The sequence below is a fragment of the Lampris incognitus genome, chromosome 10, assembly GCF_029633865.1.
Source record: "Lampris incognitus isolate fLamInc1 chromosome 10, fLamInc1.hap2, whole genome shotgun sequence".
In the NCBI taxonomy this organism is placed as follows: domain Eukaryota; kingdom Metazoa; phylum Chordata; class Actinopteri; order Lampriformes; family Lampridae; genus Lampris; species Lampris incognitus.
Genome location: NC_079220.1, coordinates 11787799 through 11809568, shown reverse-complemented (window position 1 = coordinate 11809568; position 21770 = coordinate 11787799). Strand labels below are relative to the sequence as shown.

Genomic DNA, 21770 nt, shown 5'->3' with positions numbered 1-21770 from the left:
AAGTAGCAAAAACACATAAATTATTTATCTGCTTATCTGTGTGTGTGTGTGTGTGTGTGTGTGTGTGTGTGTGTGTGTGTGTGTGTGTGTGTGCATGTGTGTGTGTGTGTGTAAGTAATGCCCGTGCACACAAGACTGGATGTGTGTGAATGCTTCAACAGCAAATCCCCCTCCCCGACATACCTGGCGTGTGGACGAAGTAGGCCAGGTAGAGGTCCAGCTCCTTGACGGACACTCCGATGTGGTGCGGCTGGACGCAGAGGCCGTGGTTGGAGCACTGGGGCGACTTGACCAGCCGCTCCCCATCCGTGCTCTCCAGGGGGCTGCCCTTGAACAGAATGACCATCACCAGGTCCAGCCGCCACACCTTGTCGGCCTGGCGGAGGCAGTCGATTCGGCGGATCTTGCCCTTCTGGTCGGGGTTGGACAGCACGCAGCAGGGGGGTTTCTTCCCCGTGATGGTGAGCACAAAGTCCTCGCGGAACTCGGGCCGGATGTCCTTGCGGAGCTTGGCCAGCAGGCGTGAGGCCCACTTCTGCTTGATCTCTGGCTTCTCCCCTAACAGCTCGTCCTTCACCGCGCGCTCCTCGTCCTTGGTCATCCTTTTCTCGTGCTTCTTGAAGTACTTGCGCTTACGGGCCTGCAGGTTGAACCAGGTGTAGGAGAAGGCACGGACATGGGGGAGGAGAGCCTCGATGAAGGGATGAAATTCATCCTGATGGAGGAGAGGGAGGCATGGAGAAGCAGATGGGAGAGCAGAAGGCATACAAAAAATAAGATTCTGACAAAAAGCCATGCAACTGTACGACAGCATAACACAATCAAAAGATTCAGCAAAGTCGTTTCAGCACTTAGTCAATTTTGAATAACAAAAAAAGAGGCAAAAGGAAAATTCCTAGCATATCATCTAATATTCATAATGACCATAGTTATTTTTCCTATAATCACAGTCATATTTGCATGTTAATGCAAGAACAAAATGACTAAATTACTGAATTTTCTAAGATAATTTCACTTTTTTTTTAACAAAAGTGCAAGAAATTCAAATCATGATCATGGTAAAATGCAACATTTGAAAAAAATATATATAGCAGGCTAAAGGAACAGCAAAACAAAAACAAAAAAAGACATAAGAGGCAAACAGCAAACACGATACAAGGAATATCTTCAATTTGAGCAGGTCTCCGTCAAATAAAAACATTCAAAAAAATCGCGTGTTGCAAAATGCATCGAAATAGATCCGAATTCCTGTTTGCGGAAGCAAGCGAAAAGCCAAATCGGCGCCCGCTGCCGGTTTGCCACTGTAAGATAGAAAGTTATTCTGCTATACCATAATACCTTCACTACATATCTCTGGGCAACAACGCCCAGATCTCGCCACAGAGCTCCTGTGCCAGGGTTGCCACACACCGGTCGCTCACCGACGCCAAGCTTTGCCGCCACAAGACCACTGTTGAAATGTGCTGCGAAAAGATCAGCCATACCATTTCCTATCTCTGCTACCATGCAAAAAAAAAAAAGGGAGCTCCGGCCAGACTCACATTTCCACAACAAACTGAAAGTGAACAGAAATCACCACAGACAACCACACTGCTAGACGAAGACAGACGGCCTGGTAGTTACCATTTTGCACTCTCATCATAAATTTGGCACAGAAGAAAAAGAAAGAAAAAAAAATTTCTCCTGCACCAGTTTTTTTTTTCTTCTCCCCCCTCTCTCGCGCTCCCAATGTAAAGTGAGTGCTGGTTTGGCTGGGTGTGGAAAATTGATAGAGGAAAAAAACAAAAATTGGGGTCGAAAAAATATATTTTCTTTTTAGCAGAATATGCCGTTCACTTGCGAGCACCGGGCCAAACTTGAAAACCAAAACAAGATCCCCCCCCCCCCCTCCCGAGCAGTCCGGCCGCGAATTAAACAAAAGCGAAAGGAAAAATGTCCGAAAGACGGAAAATTGTGTCGTAGGAAATATAGGTTGCGAGTAAAACTTAATAGTATTTCACTGCCGGAGCGGAAAAGACGAGAAAAAAAAAAAAAAAAAAACGACAACAACTGGAATAGATGCTCTTAAAATAAACAGTTCTTCTTTTGTGCTCTCCAAAAAAACAAAAAAAAAAAAAGTAATCAACGTAAAAAAAAAAATCCTTGGCAAAGTATAATTGGTGGTGGTGTCTGTTCTGATCCCTGGGCCCAGTGCAAGACTCACACACACTCACAGTTGGGGGGGCCGGGGAGAGCAGAGCACAGAATAGCCAAAAAAAAAAAGAAAAAAAGAAAAAGGGAGAAAGCCGAATCAATGTTGGACGAGCGCATACGACCGCTGGCAAAGCCGAGTGCTGCTTCTTTTTTCCCCTTTTCTCTCCAACTCTCTCTCTTTCTCTCTCCGTTTCTCGCTCGCCGTCTCTCGTCCCTCTCCGCGTTCTTTCCCTAACCATTGCTTGAGCCTTTGCCAACACAAGTAGGGCCCACCTATTTGGCAACGAGATGCCTGTAGCCCAGCCAATGCGTTAGCTTCAAGAGCTGAAAGGGAGGGAAAAGAGAAAAGGGGGGGGGAGAGGGTGGGAGGAGGGGTGGAGTGGTGGTGGTGGGGGGGGGGGGGTTAGAGGCAATGAGTGGGAGAGAGCGCGAGTGAGAGTGCGCGCAAGAGTGTGTTGCTGCGCGCGCACGTGTGTGACTGAGTGAGGGAGAGAGAGAGAGAGAGAGAGAGAGAGAGAGAGAGAGAGAGAGAGAGGGAGAGGGAGAATGAGAGAGATCGGGTGAGGGTAAAAGAGCGCCCGCGCAGCCCTGTCCGGTGGTGCACAATTTGCCAAATCGACAAGTTCCTCTCTGACACAGAGGCAAAGTTCAGGGAGCAAGCGTGGTTTCTCCTGCGCCGATCCCTGCATCCCTCAGCCTGCCTCCATCTTTACTATGGCTTCCATCGCCTCATCTCCTTAACCCCTGCAAGCCCCCACCCTCCTCTGCGACTCTCTCTCTCTCTCTCTTGTCCTTCTCCCTCGCTCTCTCTCTCTCTCTCTCTCTCGTCCTTCTCCCTCGCTCTCTCTCTCTCAGCTTGCGTAATGCCACCTTGGCAGAGGATGGCAAAGAGAGAATGCACAGCTTCAGAATCCCACCAGACCCCACCGCCGGCAGCTGCTCGTGGGTTTACCACAGCAAACAAAGAGGGAGAAACAAACCCAGTCAGCCACACTGCTCGGGCTGCAACCCAGACACAAGACAACGTCAGCGAGTCACAGATTCGGTCAATCGCCGAGCCAAAGACATAAAGAAGACGCGGGGACGCACAAGATACAGATTAACGTAGAAAAAGAACAAAATCCCCCCCCAAAAAAGCCAAAGCACAGACAGCAGAACCCGTCTGTGACTTTAAAACTGACGATTTGTATTGGAAGCTGTTCAGTCGGACCTGGTCTGCACCAACATGCATTTCTAACCCAAAGATAAACGGTCCAGATACGATTTCTCATGCGACTCGTGATCCAGTCTTTGCATTCTGAATTCCTGCGAGGGGGTGGGGTGGGGCTGAGGGGGTTGGCATTGGCGTTCGGTGTGTGCGTGGTGACGGCTGCCATGCTGCCTCCTCGCGAAGCATCTCATTCAAGGTTGCACCTGCTCCACCGACAGCCTAACCGACTGGTCTGCAGAATCTGCCCCGTGTAAGTGGGCATCCTTGCCGCCAAATCGTACAAAAAATCTACATCCGGTCACTTAAAACCCCCCTGAACTGTCATCAAACCAACGGCAAAAACCAACCCTTGAGAGAATTCCCTTTATCCCTACAGATGTGGTCGCAAGACTTCACGTTTTACAAACACGGGCGTCTCCTCCGGTGTTTGGATGCTGCGAAAAGAACGCCGTGTCGTACGTCACCGAAGGACGGCGTCTGAGGCCGCTCCGTTGACGGCGGCTCGATGACCAGCCTTTGTGGCCTGTGCTCATTTAAGCTGCTACACCTAAAATGACCTTTAGCGTTCGGTCGTGGAAACCGTTCCGAAACAGAGTAAGCTCCCACAGATCTGGAAAACATCCCCAACGCACCGTCGGCGTCCGAACTGCCGGTCTTCCCTTTAGTTTTCACAACGCCGCCCGCTCCAGCAGCTGTCACCGGGCCGTTCTGACACACCACACTACTTCAGCTCCAACAGACCCGGCGTGAGTTACCAGTCTGAATCCAAATGGATTCACGAACGGGCAAAATTGAAGCCACTCACACATGTATGAAAGAGGTAAATGCAACAAATACACACCCACGCGCACACACACACACACAAACGCACAAAACACACATGTACAATGACATGTGTAAAGGTACGCAAGCAGACGTGTTCCTTCATGAACGCTGTCTAAATAACCTTGGGCGAGCCGCAATCAATTTTTCTGTCGTAATTCATCAAGCCATAGTAACAATTTCACCATTAACCTCTTGAAATGCCAGGTCTCGAATGTCAACACCAGAAGAGACAATTTGTCTCTTAAAGTTAAGTATCTATTGCTGCTGATTTATGATACGGTGCTGCTGTATGAAACGAGGACAACAGCCATATTAGATAAAAAATAAAAATCTTTTCGTTTGGCATCCCTTCTGTGTTTGTGTGTGTGAGAGAGTGCACGGTTGTGTAGACTTTGCCATTGTACCAAGTACAACGAAATTTGAAAGTGCAGTTCTTAGCAGTGCAAAAGTCAGTAGAAAAAGAATTAAAAACATAAAACACACACACATCCATTTCTACATTCTACTGGGCACCAACAGATTGCACAAAAAGTCAGGAGTCAAGACTCAGCAGCATTTAGTGCGGTTACGGCTCGGGGACAGAAGCTGTTCTTTAGCTGTTCTGTGTGTGTGCATGTATGTGTGTGCATCTAATGGAGATATTTTTACATCAATTGCCCCATTTAAGTCTCCAACAGGTGACATTATTAGCAGTAAAATGTAATTCCAGGTCTCTGCATCTATCAAGGTGCAGATCACAAAAACTAGAGGATTGAGGCACAATCGAGAGAGAGAGAGAGAGAGAGAGAGAGAGAATGCAAATAAACTGCAATTCAAATGCTATACACATACATGGCAACAATAGGCAAATATTTGACTACTGTTTGGGATTTAATTAACTTTACTCGTCAAGGTGAACTCATTTGCCCTCCTTGGGCAAATGATAATAATAATCAATAATAAATCTGCCAAAAGTGTTTTTTTTATTTCCTTGAAAGGACAGAAAACTATGACCACTACAGTTGTGCCTAAATTAGCCACCCATTGGCTTGCATGCAGATCATATCAGCAGAAACTGTCCTGCAGACTTATTTCTGCCTCTACCGACCAATTCTCTGCAACAATTAACTTTTATTATCGTCAACTCATTCAGCTTGATTACTGTTAGGTTATCACAAACCATTTCATGCAATCCCCCCAGGTTGTACCTGCAGATTAATCTGAAGCCTGTCTGCAGAACAGGTCCGGGCTGCACCTACAGATAGGAGCCCTACATACGGTGCAGTCTACCAAAGGTCAAAGTGGCGGGTGTTCCCCCACAACTTTACAAAACTACAAAATTGAATCTTATTGACATTTCTTCACTTTAAAAACTAAACCTGCAAAGGTTTTTATCCTCCTTGCCTTCAAGATCCAGCAGCCTCGGGAAAATAAAAACAAAAACAAAAGCAAGGGCACCAAACCACCTGACGAAATTACAGTCGACCAGTTTCTGATGGAGGCCTCTGACAGGTCAGATGGACTTGGTGTAAAAACACCCACCATGCCCTCCGCCAGGCTCAGCTTCACTGGCAGAATCATGTTCACCAGTGGTAGTTAAAGTCAGCGATCATATTTTTCACAACCATGTTCCCATAACGTTGTTAATATGAGGACCAAATTTCTCTACACCACCCCCCCCCCAAGAGACACACACACACACCCACACACACACACACACACACAACACCACCACCACCTCACAATTAGCCAGGCGCGTTAATAGGACCCAGACTTCAGCCAAAACAATTAAAATGCAGCATCACTTTTTTCCCCCCACCGCCCTCATAGGACACTTAAAATATGAATGTCTAAAAAGAGTGGAGACATCATCGCTTCAGTCTGCCAGGAAGAACATGGAAATGAATAAGCTGGAGGGACCGGCTGGCATTCCCATCAGCCCCCCCCCCCACAAGCGAGCCATTTGTGCTATAACACCGTCAAATAATAAAATGCAGGCGAAATTAATACCAGTAGAGAGAAAATCCAAAACACATGCAAATATGTTTTGGCTGCAGTAGAATCTTTAATTTTGGGATAAGAAATATCAACTGTGCTTAGAGCATGTGGGCTGCAAGGAACAAATGAACCAGTGGCGTAGAAGAGCGGCTATATAGAGTATACATAACATGTCATGGGTGGAGATGGACCCTATATACACTACACATAAGTCATGGGTGGAGATGGACCCTATATACACTACATAATGTGTCATGGTGGAGATGGACCCTATATGCACTATACATAAAATGTCATGGGTTGAAATGGACCCTATACAGACTATATACTATAACATGTCATGGGTGGAGATGGAACCTATATATACACTACACATAACATGTCATGGGTGGAAATGGATCCCATATAGACTATGCATAACAAGTCATGGGTTGAGATTGACCCTATATACACTATACATAACATGTCACGGGTGGAGATGGACCCTATTTAGACAATACATAACACGTCATGGCTGGAGGTTGACCCTATATAGACTATACATAATGTTCATGGGTGAGGATGTACCCTATATAGACTATACATTACAAGTCATGGGTGGAGATGAACCCTATATACACTATACATAATATGTAATGGGTGGAGATGGACACTATACAGACTATACATAATGTGGCATGGGTGGAGATGGACCCTACACAGACCATACATAACATGTCATGGGTGGAGATTGATCCTATATAGACAATGCATAACGTGTCATGGGTGGAATGGACCCTATATAGACTATACATACCATGTCATGGGTGGAGATGGACCATTTAAAGACTATACATAATGTGTCATGGATGGTGATGGACCCTGCATAGACTATACATAATGCGTCATGGGTGGAGATGGATCTTATTTAGACTACATATACCATATCATGGCTGGACATGGACCCTATATAGACTATACATAATGTGTCATGGGTAGAGATGGACCCTATACTATACATAACATCTCATGGGTGGAGATGGACACCACAGATTATAAACAACATGTCAATGGTGGAGATGGACACTATATATCAATCAATCAATCAAGTTGCATTTTATGTAGCGCTTTTCTAGCTGCAACAGCCACCCAACTCACTTTACAATTAATTCACACAAAAATGTTACTATACATAATGTGTCATGGGTGGAGATGGACCCTAGACTATATATAACATGTAATGGGTGGAGATGGACCCTATATGGACTATACATAATGTGTCATGGGTGGAGATGGACCCTATATAGACTATACATAATGTGACATGGGTGGAGATGGATCCTATATAGACTATACATACCATGTTATGGGTGGAGCTGGACCCCATATAGACTATACATAATGTGACATGGGTGGAGATGGATCCTATATAGACTATACATACCATGTTATGGGTGGAGCTGGACCCTAGTCTAAACTTTACATATCATGGGTGGAGATGGAGATCATATGGGAACATACGGTAGGTAGCCTGTTTTGACCGCATTAACAGGGCAATTTTAACTTTGATTAGCTAAATAAATAAATAAACTCCACATTAAGTGTATATAGGCATATATAGTTCACTATCGGTGGGGATATTTTAGTCAAGCTGTTGATAAAGTCTGAAATTATGCACCGATTAGCCTCGCTCCTCGCTCAGATCCGTCTAGATCAAATCCAAACCGGAACAAACCGAGTGTTGTTGCTGTTTTTTTTTTTTTAATAATGCTGGCAGCACGTAGAATAATTAAGAGGCGGAAATTAAAACAGTCCATATAGGCTTTTAAAAGGAGAAAATGAAATATTGCTTTACTTATTACCAGGTCGTTTCTTTCTCCATTAGTCCACAATTCTCTCCACGTCTGACTGAGACGTCAAGTTGGCTGCCAACTCCAGATTAACTCTTTTTCAATAAGAATGGAGAAGGCGACGGGCCTCATTAAAAAACAAAGAAAGAAAAAAACCGGCAGCCAACACGGTCAGATTCTCTACACCTTTAATCTAATTTCAGCGTCGACGTAACAGCCCCCCCCCATCCCGACGCCATTTTTTTTAAAGACAAACGCACACAATTCATTTCATTTGAGGACAATATGTGTGTCCAATATTCACATATTAATTATTTTAACCCTACTAATTATTTATGTCTGTCATTTAGATTTGTTACTACCGGGCAAATGTGCATTAGAAATCCGGTAACGGGTGTGAAATTTTTGGTAAATGTTTCTATTTTATAAAAAAAAACCCAAACAAACAACAAACAAAACGCAACACTATTTCAAGCGGATCAAACTTATAATTATATTTATTTAGTCTACGCTTTACTTTCCGAATCACAAACTCTTCCCACTACAGGAAACAGAGTACAGAAGACCGCTGCCATTTCCGCTGAGATTCTGACGTCACGACCTGACGCGCGGATTTTTTCCTTTTTTTTTCTTTCTTTTACAAGCTTCCGGGTTTCTCTCACGTTTGCTTTCACGACTAAACGGTTAACGTTACGCAGGTCGAGCGAGGGCTTCCTGCTTGACGTCAGCACGTCAAATTATGGGCCGGTTACCACAATTATCTTCCAATGAGTTTTTACTGTACGAGTTTTCGGTGGCGATCTGGCAGAAAGTAAACTTTGCTTCAGAGGCCAGATCCTCAAGCCAAAATCATTAAAACAACAAAAAAAGAAGAAACTGAAATGCATTTACTATTTTTTGTGTTGAATCCATGTCAGAGTTAGGTTTTCTGTCTTTATTTTTACATTCAGCAGAATTGCCCTCAGTCAGCCATTACTTTTCAACTCAGTAATTTGACCCATTAAAAGAATGGGCAACATTTTAATATATCATTGGTGAAATCTGTAGATTCAAAACAGGGCAAAAACCTGGAAAAAAATGTTTGAAGTTAGTAAGCAGGAGGCCAGCCTGCTGTGCTCTTGTCTTGTCCCGGGTCGCCCGGTGATACCTGACCTCACTAAGCCTACGCTGTATCTCATCAGACCAATTAGGCCCTGATCTGCATAACCTGAGAGCCCTCTAGCCGCCTGGCCCTTCATTAGCACACCTCTGGCCCGGTAACGGCTCCGCTGTGTCCTCTGCTGCCCCGCTGAGTGTCCGTGACCCCGGGTGGAGCGTGACGGCGGATAACCCTGACCTGGCTGAGCTCACCGAGAGAGAGCCAGGGCAGAGGACAGTGGTGGATGAGACCAGATCAGAGGCGGGAGGGTGGCCGGGGGAGGGGGGGTGCAAGGGGGCTCAATCGTTCACTGAGCTGGCCAGGATGGATGCAAGGACTGCATGGGTGAGTGAGAGACTGACAGACAGGGAGAGTGTCAAAAGTAAACAGGGGCCGCAGGAGAGACAGAGTCTTGTGCTTAGCACATAGCTGTCACACAAGATGTCTGTCCAGGCATGTAACTTCATGTATCAGGTTGATAACACCCTACCCAAAGAACCCAAGAACGACATAATCGCGCAGAGAGTTCATAGGGCATGGGGTGACAAAAAGAGTGATGAGAAGTTTTGTTGGCGAGGACCCTGTCGATGATGTGTTACAGACCCTTCCGCACATTCCCTATCTCTGGGAGCAGGAGTGACCTGAATTTAACTGGTGAAACCTGCAAGTGGATGCAGCATTCACCTGGATTTGTCACTCAGGCCCGCCTAGCTCATTTAGGGGTGTTTTTTTTGTTTTTTTTTTGTAATGGTTTTTTTTTTGGTAATGCTTTTTTGTAATTTTAGCATCTCGTAAAATTGCCATTTATGGGCTTTGTTGGGTCAGGGCATCACTGCTGGCATGCATCTCCCTAATGACACTATTTCGTTTCAGCCAGCAGCTCCCAGGTGCAGGTGAGGCAGGAACGGCGATGCCAAAGCTAAACTGACATTCCTGACAATCCCCCCCCCCCCAAAAAAACAAGCGTGCGTGCATGCTAACAGACACACACACACACACACACTAATTGTGCCCTACACTTCCAAGAGCTTTATTTACCTATTCATCAGCAGTGTAGCGTCTCCTTGAAGCACTTGACTGTTGACAGCAATATTTTCTACACAAGTATAGACAGTGCCATCTTCTTCAGCTCACCGGGGTTGTGTACTGCAATCAGAACAAGCTACAGCGCCTCCCTGCATAGCCCTCTACCGCTATCAGAGTAATAATTTCTGGTGATGATTAGGGCCTGAAGAAATTCGGGGGGGGAGCGATTTCGGAGACTTGAAGGAAAAGTGCGGCAGCTCGCCCCACGTTCTTCACGGCTGCGGCGAGCGAGTGATGCATAAAGATCTTTGAAGCGCAGCGCCAGAGTTGGTTGTAATTATTGAGTTTACAAACCAGCACGTTACTATGTGTGAAAAATCTGCAAGCAATTTGTGGTGGCTGCGTGCTAACGGGCCAGGGGTGGGTCTCGGGGAGCCATCCGGGGAGGAGGCACGCACGGCACATTCCTTCCCCCACAAAGGGTCTCTGCTGCCCAGCCGCCGCAGCACAACAAAATCTGGACCTGGAGACGGTTTGCGTCCAGGGCTCCCAAACCCTCACAACCCCCACCAACAACAACAACAACAACAACAACGCTACCGTCAGCACCTCCTCTCACACTCCGCCAACCACCGACATCTATATCGCACCACACCACTGCATAATTCACCAGCGCAGATGAGCGCGAGGGCCTGGTGGCGACAGATGCTGTGGAAGATTCATCGACGGATTTACAGCAGAAATCGAACGGTGGATCGTTAAACAAACAAGGTGGGCAAGAATTCACAAGGGAGGGGTGGGGGGGGTTGTGAAGGAAACAATACCCCTTTAAAAAGACATTCGCCTTATCGTAACGTGAGCAAGATGAAGTGTCCCAGCTCACTTGAGGCTGTTGTGCTTTGGAGATACTGTTCACGGCTTCAATCTAAAGCAATATTTGCTCTTGCTTGAGGAGACGTACGCGTCGAGACACGCTCGGGTTCAGAAGATGAAGACGACCGTATCGATGAATAGGACAAAGGAGAGAGGGCCTATATTCTAAAGCGTGGCCTTTCCAAAGCATGCGGTGGGGGATATGTTCGCTGACGTGATGTCATGCTAGCATGCAGTATCTCTGCAAGTCATCTCCGATGTGAGGGATCACACTTTGTGCAACCGCTATGCAGCCTGAAGCCACATGCCACTTGCCCCAGCACATCACATGATGCCACTTCTTCTCCCCATCACATACACACACACACACACACACACATGCACACAGACACACACCAACTTCTCACTGATACCTCGCCTCCTAGCTCTGTGCCGGCTGCTGCTGCAAGAAGGAATGTGGTGTTGAAGAGAAGAACCACCGCCCTCCTTCTCAGTGTGTGTGTGTGTGTGTGTGTGCCGCCGGCTCGCCATGCTGGGGCAGGCCAACACAGCACCAAAACAGACGTGACTGTTTGCTTGCTGTGCAAACCAAGGGGCAACTGCAGCCTAGTTAGTTTTAATGAATAGTTTTAACAGAAGGGACAATCTGGAGGACGGAGTCGACACTTTTCAAAGTGATGAGTCAGGCCTGAACCCCTTCGGACTAAAAAAATTTTTAAAAAAAAATCAGAGTTCCTCTTTGTTTCTCCCATCTCTTTGAATTTTCCATTCTCACTTCATCACTGCTATTTGAAACAGCTTCAAGGGCGGGAACTAGCCGTATAGTGTACCGTAACTCGCAAATCGCCAGATAAAACCCGCATCTTTCACCTTCTTAGCGGGCAACAAAATGTTTACAACAGAATAAGATGTCTAAACAATGAGTCGTTTACCTGCCAAGACTGCTGGTAGAGAAGATAAACTTACCAACCACAGACAGAATTTACTGGCAGATGGCTGGTGTTAAATTGCCATCCTGGTGTGTAATCACTAAGGCTCACTAGGCCTGAAATTTTTAAAAAAATGCATCTATTATGTGGTTCTAAGACCTAAAGGCATCGCGTATTATTTTGAAACGAGGTATTACATTATTTTAGCACACATATGAACCAACATTTGATTTTACTAGAAACCCAAGTGTGGTTGGTGCAGCACGAACAACCGTGCATTGTCTCCGCTGCACATCACTGTGTCTTTTACACCACTGGCCCCATGCACCTGGTCGATGCACAGCGCCGTGATTCACCATCAGCCCCAACAGCAGAGGGATTTCATACCGTGACCCCTGCCGTGAAAGGAGCTCACTGCGTACCCGACCGGAGTCAGGATTTCAACACTGCATCAGAAAGGAAGGGATCTCCAGGTTCATGTGACAACTTGCAGCCCGACAAAGCTGCGAGGCTTTATTCCTCCGTTCCAATAGGCAAGTGTAAACGCACAAGTCGCCCTTTCTCACACAGCGCCGGGGAGCGAGGCGAGACAGCTCAGTTGTGTTTCGGCGCCGAGAGAAAGTGTCGCGCTCGTGCAGAAAACCGGCGTTTGTTTGCCGTTTGACGGCAAGCCCGTTTATACGAAGCAGGCTGTCATACCAAAACGGTGCTGGGAACAGGCGGTAAAACACCCATCTAGCCTGTTGAACATCCACACTTGCTCCTGCCAGGATATGGAATACAGATAGTGGGGTGCTGCTACTTTACCTCCTCTCTCCGCTCACTGATAATTGTACGGATATACTCTTTTATATATATATACACTCTATATACTCTATTGATCCCCGAAGGGAAGTCCCTCGTTACTTTAACCCATCCTAGCTGTGTAGCTAGGAGCAGTGGGCAGCCGTCGTGCAGCGCCCCGGGGACCAACTCCAGTTCTTCTTTCCATTGCCTCGGTCAGGGCCACAGACAGGAGTACTAACCCTAACATGCATGTCTTTTTTGATGGTGGGGGAAACCGCAGCACCTGGAGAAAACCCACCGCAGACACGGGGAGAACACACAAACTCTACAGAGAAGACGACCTGGGATGACCCGCAAGGTCGGACAACCCCGGGGTTCGAACCCAGGACCTCCTTGCTGTGAGGCGACAGCGCTAACCACTGCGCCACCGTGCCGCCCAAATAAAACCTGCACTGGGATACCCCATTGGATGTTTTGTAAGTAATATTATATAGTAAGTAAAAAAGTTTGTAAGTAATAAGGCTATTATAAGAGGGCAGGCACATTCAAGGGTCTCAAATATCATAAGCGGCAGTGGAAAGCAAAATCAAACCCACTACTTACTAATTATACGTGAAAACTCGCCATTTTCATTTCTATTATCATCTTCCTTGTCATCGCCGCCGCTGAATTATGCCCGGCGAGCCCTGACGCAATTAGCTCACACACATTTTAATTTCAGTAGTCGTAATCCCCCATTAATGGCCAAGGAGAGAGAGAGAGAGAGAGAGAGAGAGAGAGAGAGAGAGAGAGAGAGAGAGAGAGAGAGAGAGAGAGAGAGAGAGAGAGAGAGAGAGAGAGAGAGCCCTCTGTATACAGTGCAAAAGTAACAGCCACTCTCTGAAGCCCGGGTTTGTATGGACCCGGGGCCAGAAATAACAGGTCCATGCTAAATAATCGCCCTTTCACTCTCTACTACCATGACATCACTAGAGCCATGGCCAGCAAGGCGGGAACAGCAGCACGCTGGCTCCAAGCTGCTGTGGCCCTCACTAGGAAGAAAAACAGGGGGCGAGAAGAAATAAAGGAGAGAGAGAGAGAGAGAAACCGACCGGGAGAAAGAGAGAGCAGACGGGAAGAGAGCGAGAAACAGACAGTGAGTTTTGATTGGAGGGCAGAGAGAAAATAGCCAAAGGCGGCCCCCTTGGCAGTTTTGGACACCAGTTGTCTGCAGGGTTAGATTTATCCCCGTGTTCACCGTGCAAATTATAACGTTCAGCATACATCTGCATACGGCATCAAGCAAAAGTTGCAACGTTATTAACCTTTGTGGGTTGCTTGTGGGGTGCAGGCTGCAGCCAAATGCGAATTTGAGGGGGAAAAAAAAGAAAAAGTAAAAGCATACCAGAAAGTTCTCTAAATTGCCCGATGTACTGATTGCTCACAATATAAACTCAAAGACATGTTGAGGGCGGAGCAAATCACAGACAGGGCCAGGAAAAAAAAAGTCTCTCCTAAATAAAGGCTTGTGGGGGGGGGGTAAAGCCCACTACTCATGCAGTGTTGAACGCTTTGCAATTAGAGAAATAAAGGGGCAATCTAGCACACAATCAAACTAGAGATTTACCCAGCTCTCCTGCCAACAGCTAGGGACCTCCTCTTTCTGAACAAGGGATGCACTATTGAATATACCCCCTCTTTTCTCTTTCTTTCCACCTCCCCATCTCAGCTCTCTCGACCCCCCCCCCAGTTCTGTCTCTCCCCCACCCCTCTCTCCCTCTCTCAAACTCTCTCTTTCTGTCTCTCTGCCTCTTTCTCTCCAGTCTTCCCTCGCTGCCAGTCTGAAAGGCGTGATGCCAACCTTTTCCACCACTGGGCACACTGCCCTGCCCTTTATGCAAATGCTTTGCTGCCATCCCTGATTCACAACCACCCCACCGTCTCACCCTCCATGTCTGTGAGCAAGCCCACCCACCCCACCCCCAACCCCCCCATGTGCTCTTGTCCATATATATTCTCTTTTAATCGCCGTATTTGTTGTCTCTAAGACGCGGTAAGTCACCGAGTTAAGGTCACGGCCCCGACACGGACCTGCGCCGGGACCGACGTGCCGAGCCTCGCCGGTCCGAGTCTCGCCGGTCCCGAGTCCCCCCCACCTGTGCAGGTTTTAAAACAAAGCTGCGAGCTTCGTGGCGTGCACGCTGGCCTGCACGTTGTTTTATGCCGTCTGAGGGCAGTTGACAGCGACCGAAGGGGAATTATTTCGGTGGAGGAGTGGCTGTAGGTGCGTCTGCACTTGCCGTGATAAAGGAGGGTATCTCCTGGCAAAAAATATGGTAAAGTGAAGAACGAGATAGGGCGAGGGGGCAAAACCGCCAATGGAGAAAATGAAATGAGCGAAAGAGAAAGAAAAAGAAAAGAGAAATAGAAAAAAGAGAGGAAAGAATAGACGGAAAGATAGAAACGATATCCTGCAGACAGTACTGTATTTTTTTTTCTATTTTCCTACACAATAAAGCGCAAATGCTGCACAGAAAATGCTCGCTTTCGGCCTTTCACGACTGCGGCTGAATTTATAGAAATGGTCAAATTCACATATAAGGGTTAAAAACAACCGGACTGAGCGGGGTTAATAAACTAGTGTGGAAAACAGAGGGTTAACCAAGAGTGTTTAAAAAGTCAATTAGTGTTTATGCGCGGACCCCCAAAAACGGGGAACGGGTCCCGCCGAGCACGCATGAAGACAATGGGTCCTATTGTTGAAGTAAAGAAGCAGTCAGTAACCCTGAGCGGTGCCGAACGGGGGAAGAAAAGGGGTTAATAAAGAAGAAAAAGGGTTAATAAAGTACTCGACCGGCAGGAGGTGAAGGGTCAGCGGAGGCGTCAGGAGAGATGAGTTTAACAGTTTGGCGCGGGGCGGGGGGCGGGGGGAGGGGGGCGAGTAAACCGAAATAATAACGTGTCGGAATAAGAGAAAGAGAGAGAGTCAGCAGCAGGCTGCAGGGTAGCAGGCTGCAGGGCCGGCCGGCCCAGGCTGGAGAAGGAGAGGAAACTAGTGTGTGTGTGTGTGTGTGTGTGTGTGTGTGTAAAATTACGAGTTACTCCCAAAAAAAACCCATAAATAACTCACTAAATACACTTTTATTAAATGTTGGAGAAAAGAAGCCCATATGGTCATGAAATGAAACGGAGTTGTGGGAGGGAGTTGGTTCGGGTGTTTAATAACGCAGGACGACCAGCGGACCCCCCCCCCCTCCCGCATGCGCGGACGGCGACAGGGTTAACTCGGCGGGCCGCGCGCGGGGCTGGAGGAAGAGCGCCGCTAACGCGGGTAAAGCGGGACTTCCGCTCCAGCCCGCGGCCAAGCGCCGGGGCGCGCGGACAGGGTGTAGGGTCCACACACATGCCGGGCGGATTTTAGCCCACACACCACAGGAAAGCGGCTCGGCCTAATACAAACACTGCAGCCTGAGTCTCTCTCTCACACACACACACACACACACACACACACGGACGCACGTAAACAGATGCGTTTACTGAAACTACTGGAAATGACAGCCTCCTGTTCGTAAACACTGCTCAATTGAGACACGCGCGCGCGCGCACACACACACATCAAAACTACCAGCTAGGACTGCCTTCTGTTCATACACTGATCAACTGAGACAATCACACACACACACATACACACGCGCGCACACACATGCGCACACACGCCACATACACGTGCGTGCGCACGTGCACACAAAAAGCGCGCGCACTCCAAGTCCTCGTGTATGCCCCGCTCCACGGTTCTTTCGTCCAATCACAGGACAGGGCTGAACTAAAATGGCCACCGCACAAATTCCATCACTTCATAAAAGAAAATCCCCGCCACCTACGTGTAAGAATGCGTACACAACAGACTACCCGCTAACGAACGCAACACGTGTGTAGCGAATGAAAATCACCGAAAAAAAGAAAGAAAATCCCATTTCCAGAGAAAGTGCGGTGACAAAGGCAAACCTCTGGTTTTAGGGGAAAACAAACAGAGACGTCTGAGCGCTAACAGTCTGGACAAACAACACCGCGCCGCGCCGCTCTCCCCGCGCACACCTCAAATCTCATTTCCCCAGCCCGCGCACAATGGCCGCGCTAATCTTCCCACGAGTGGGCAGAAAAATCAACAAAACAAATCAGGTTAGAGGACGTCAAGGGGGGGCAGAATTAAGACATTAGCACCCTTTATTGGGGAATGCCACTATTGCCCACATCCCTTTCCCTTGTTCCTGTATGGACTTCCTCGTCTCAAGATAAGGAAGCAAAGTTTCACACAGCCCGCGCGATGCCAGTAAGTGGCGGCGGCGGCAGCGAAAGACAACAGAAGTGTGTGTGTGCGCGCGTGTGTGCGCGCGCGTGGGGGGGTGTTGTGGGGGGGGGTCGTGGGGGAGGACAAAAGAGTAGACAGGAAAGAGTTGGGGTTATAGGAGCCTCGTCCACAAAGTCTTGTTGTTTCAGGCCTTTGAGCTCGACGACGTACCAGGCTTCTTTTGCGAGTTTATATTTCTGAAATAGCGTTTACTACTTCCTAAATCAGCCCCACCGCCTAAATGAAAACGCTCCACAGCGGGATCGGGATCAGGATAAGGATCAGGATCAGCGCAGGTTGCACTTTTGATCTCTTTCCATGGGAAATTAAATAAATGGTTAACTTGGCTGTAAACAGGATTTGCAGAATGTAAGTTGTCTGTTGGTCACGTCAGCTGACTCTTAATAACACTGATATCAAGAATATGATTATATGACCCCACAACATTAGTGTGTGTCCTCACACATGTGCACAGAAACAACCAGTTTACAAGAATCATAAAATGTTTTGAAGAAAAGACAAAACGATGAAGACTAGCATGCTCTTATAACCGATATCAAGAAAATGATGGGCCAGTTAGGTTTACCCAGGCCAGAACCCATTCACAGATTAGCAACAAACAGAATGTGTGTGTGTGTGTGTGTGTGTGTGTGTGTGTGTGCTTGCATGTGTGCATGTGTGTGCTAGCATGTGTGAATGCGTGTGCATGTGGTGTGTGTTGTGTGCGTGTGTGCATGTCTGCATGTGTGTGTGCATGTGTGTGTGTATGTGCATCTGTGTGCGTGCGTGTGTGCATGTGTGCATCTGTGTGCGTGTGCATCTGTGTGTGTGGTGTGTGCATGGTGTGTGTGTGTGTGTGCATGGTGTGTGCGTGTGTGTGTGTGTGTGCGCGGTGCATGGAGGGAGGGAAATGAATGAGGCCTTTTCTTGCAGCAGGGCCCAGATCAGAGCTCCTAACTATGGGATTTGGTGCTGTTGCCTTTCTCCCCCTGGAGGGAGTAATTAGGTTAGGGAGGACAACTGCGGCATTGTTTTAACAGAGAAGGGATTGTGCAGGCCAAAGTCCCACCAGCGACATGCTTCCCTCACAACAAAAATGCCAAACGAATTCTACAGCCTCCGACACAGACGCAGACACAGACAGATATAGACACGGACACACACTCGCACACACGCACATCTTTTTCGGGTTTCCTCTATTTAGTTTTGCACAGGCAGAGAAGTCTGGCTCTTATGCGGCACCCAGTTTGCTATTCTCCATATCCTACGAAATGTCAAATATAGTCCAGAAGTGTCAGATGTCGTTTTCTGTTGTTGCCATTATGGTTTTTTTAATGGATGCGAGAGGGGGAGGGGGAGGAGGGGGGGCTCTGGCGTTTTGAGAGGGCCGAGCTACATTTTGGTGTAACTGTGCCTTACTCCAGAGGCTTGGCAGCGGACACAGCTCTTAACCAGTATAATATGGTTATGATGCATTTGCATTCCTTCCAGTCCCCCAGGAAATACAATACGCCTATATCGCCCGTTTTAATCACGCCGCAGCTCCCAAACAAAGTAAAGGGAGAACCCAAACAGACGCCGCCATCGAGGGGCTTTTCTCCCAACACACATCAAACCCACTCCCGTACAGCCGCCGCTGATTGACGGCGAGTAAATCAAACAAAAAAATAAGAGAATTACCAGAAAAAAGAAAAAATCAGTAAAATGACTCGGGAGGGCAAGCCCGTCTACCGTCGTCCGCAATACCGAGAGACTCGTCTGTCTTTCTTCACCACACCTTCACTCACTGTCTCCGCTCATCTATTCTCATCCCCCTTATTCTCTCCTTTATTGCTTTCCATACGTTTTCGCTCGCTTCCACGGAAAGGAAAACAGCATTGCTGCCGCCGCCGCCTAGCTCCTCTACACCTTTCGCTTGGCCTTGAGTTTTTTTTTTTTTTTTTTGCGGTCGATCGAGACCGTGAGTCCAAACCCCGCTATAATATAAATCTCTGCATACCCGCCCACACCATCCCTATTCACTTCCATCGTAAATCTCCCAAGCTCGACTGCAATATATGGTCAATTTGTGGTCCCCGCAAGAGTCCTAACTCTACCCTGGAGCGGTTCTGACTCAGGTGTGCGGATGGCTGGGGCGGGGGGAGGAAGGGGATCATGATGAATGAAACTAAGCGTGGGTGAATTGATATGTGGCCTTAATGCTCCGCTCCATTAGGTCTAGAAGGCTCTATTCTGCGCCGCTGCTTGCCACAGGTGGCCGAGATGATTGCACTTTATTCCAGATGATGACCGTAATGAGGCCCGTTTGGATTTCACCAGGGGTTCCTCTCAAGACGACGCCGCATGCTTGCTGATGGGGCTGACAGCAGCCTGACAGGTGACCCGCCTTCCAGCTCCCCTTTCCCCCCCACCAGCCCCCCCACTCCCACCCCCGTCAGAAAAAGAAAGAAAGGTGAGCGCGGCCACACTGTTTCACCATTAGGGCTTCGAGAAGGAATGCCGAGAGGATACCGAGACACGTCTCAATAGCGGGACGGTTCGAGAGGGGTGCGTGTGGGGGTAGGGGGGGTCACGGTGAATTTATAAACTGTCACGAAGTCTCACGCACGTTTGAAATGGGAGGGATTTCCCCCTTCCACGGTGGAAACGGCGGGGTAAAGCTAACCCCCGGGCCCCCCCCCCCCCGTCTGCGTTTCATATATTAGCAGTGACGTGAAATCTTCATCCCGCTGCTGGATTTTTCCACTCAAACGTACACAACTTTTCCATGTAACGCACACTAATCCCGCAGCTATTTCCAAGAGCCGGAGTGGAGCAGAAAGTTTATGTCTGATTTCTCTTCACGGAGAGGAGCGCGAGCACAGCTGTGCTCAGGGCGGCGGGCCCGGGCCAAAAAGGAAGAAGCCACGCCGCCGTCGACCCCCGACCTACACGGACCCGCTCGGCTGTACTCTACTGCGCCCTGTCCGGCGGCGGCGGCCTGCTCGCACCGCAACCTCCTCTGCATAGCTGTCAATGGGAGTTCAGAGACAGCCTCAGCCTACAGAACCAGACAGCAGATAGTCATGCGCACACACACACACACACACACACACAAACAGAGTCAGTCAGTCAGTCACACACAAATTCCCTCTCTCCCCCAGCTCTGTTTGCTCACAGCTGCCGGGCCTCCTCCGAGTTCATCTAAGGTAAAGATGTGTTATATTATGCAACAGCGTATAGATTTTCCACCCGTGGCCCGGTGCCAACTTCCTGCTCCAAGGAGCAAGCTGCACTGCTTTGTTCCCTAGGGTGACAGCCATTCCTTGCTGGCCTGGGAGGCCAAGCACTAGAAAGACACACACATGGACACACACACACACACACACACACACACAGCAATAGCGACAGAGGAGATAGAAGAGAAAGGGAAAAAGAGAAAGAAGGCGAGGCATGCGACTCCCGCCGGCCTTGAGATACTGATACGCGAGGGTTAACTCTGCTCTCTCTCTCTCTCTCTCTCTCTCTCTCTCTCTCTCTCCCTCCCTTCTCTCTTTCTTTCTCGGTTCTCTTACTTAAAGTTCTCCTTTTCCCTTCCTCGTCTTTCTTCCCCCGGCTCTTGAAATCAGGTCACAAGTGTTTTTGTTACTGTTTGACTCGCGGGTTTGTAAGCCTCCAAAACGTCAACGCTCCTCCACCCACCCCCTAGACAGGAAAACTTTTCTTTTCTCCCCCCCCACCCCCCCCCCTCCAACGTTAACCCTGTAAGTGCCTATTTAATCCGTTCGCTCCCCGCTCGTCCATCTGCCCCCGGCCCAACGGAGCGGAAACCACCACGCGGCCTTCGGCAGCCAGGTTTCATCATGGAGATGGTCAACGCCATCCATGGGGCTGGCTGGCCGGCGCCCCCCCCCCCCCGGTTCCTATACGGCCCCACTTCATCCCACCTCCGAGGTGGGACGAAGTGGGGCCGTATAGGAAACGGGGTTGGACGATGGTACCCTGTGCTCCACTTGGCACCGTTTCGCCCCGTCTTGCAGAAGGAGGTGGCGCCAAAGTTAATGATGGCAAGAAGAAGAAGAAGAAGAAGAAGAGAAAACAGAGTGAAGCTGACATATTATCGCCGAGTCAATCAACAGCTCCTCTCCCCGCTAAGAAAACAGATGTTAAACGAGAAATTCTGACATCATGGCAAGGCGTCACCGCGTGATGTCATCTCTTGACAAGTGAATAATTCGGAGCCCTGACAAATGGCCCCTCACCCCCCACCCCCCGGTTGATTGATGCCTGATGAAGTCTTTCGCCTTTGTGCACTAATGAACATAATTGCCTCTCCAGCGTTCCCCAGGTGTGGGGGGATATTGTGAATGCAAGGCCTGTGTGCACTTGGGGAAGGAGCCGGGTGTGCCGGGGACAGGGCAGGGCTTTGCCCGGGGGGGACGGGCCGGGGAGACGGCTCGTGCTCGACGGAGTGCCCGGGGTGTAAAGGACGGAAGAGCAGCCATGGCCATCAAAGCGCCAAATGTGTTAAGAGTCAGTCGGAGGGCGCTAGCACACATGACGCGCCGTTTCCAGCCCCTCCGATAATCCCGCCAGCACAGACACACACACTCGCACACGGACAGAACACACTCCAGCACCCCGGTGTCGTGGTCCTGGGCGTGATTACCACCAACGG

At 48.6% G+C, this 21770-nt stretch overlaps 1 protein-coding gene across 10 annotated transcripts in view; it reads right to left on the bottom strand.

The window, feature by feature from the left end:
* The window catches only part of nfixb (nuclear factor I/Xb), an 83043-nt gene that overhangs the window by 35757 nt on the left and 25516 nt on the right, over positions 1 to 21770 (bottom strand). For all 10 annotated transcript variants that reach the window (XM_056288777.1, XM_056288767.1, XM_056288773.1 and 7 more), the window contains one exon: positions 184 to 715. In XM_056288777.1, the coding sequence (XP_056144752.1) occupies positions 184 to 715 (532 nt within the window). The remainder of the gene's footprint in view (positions 1 to 183; positions 716 to 21770) is intronic.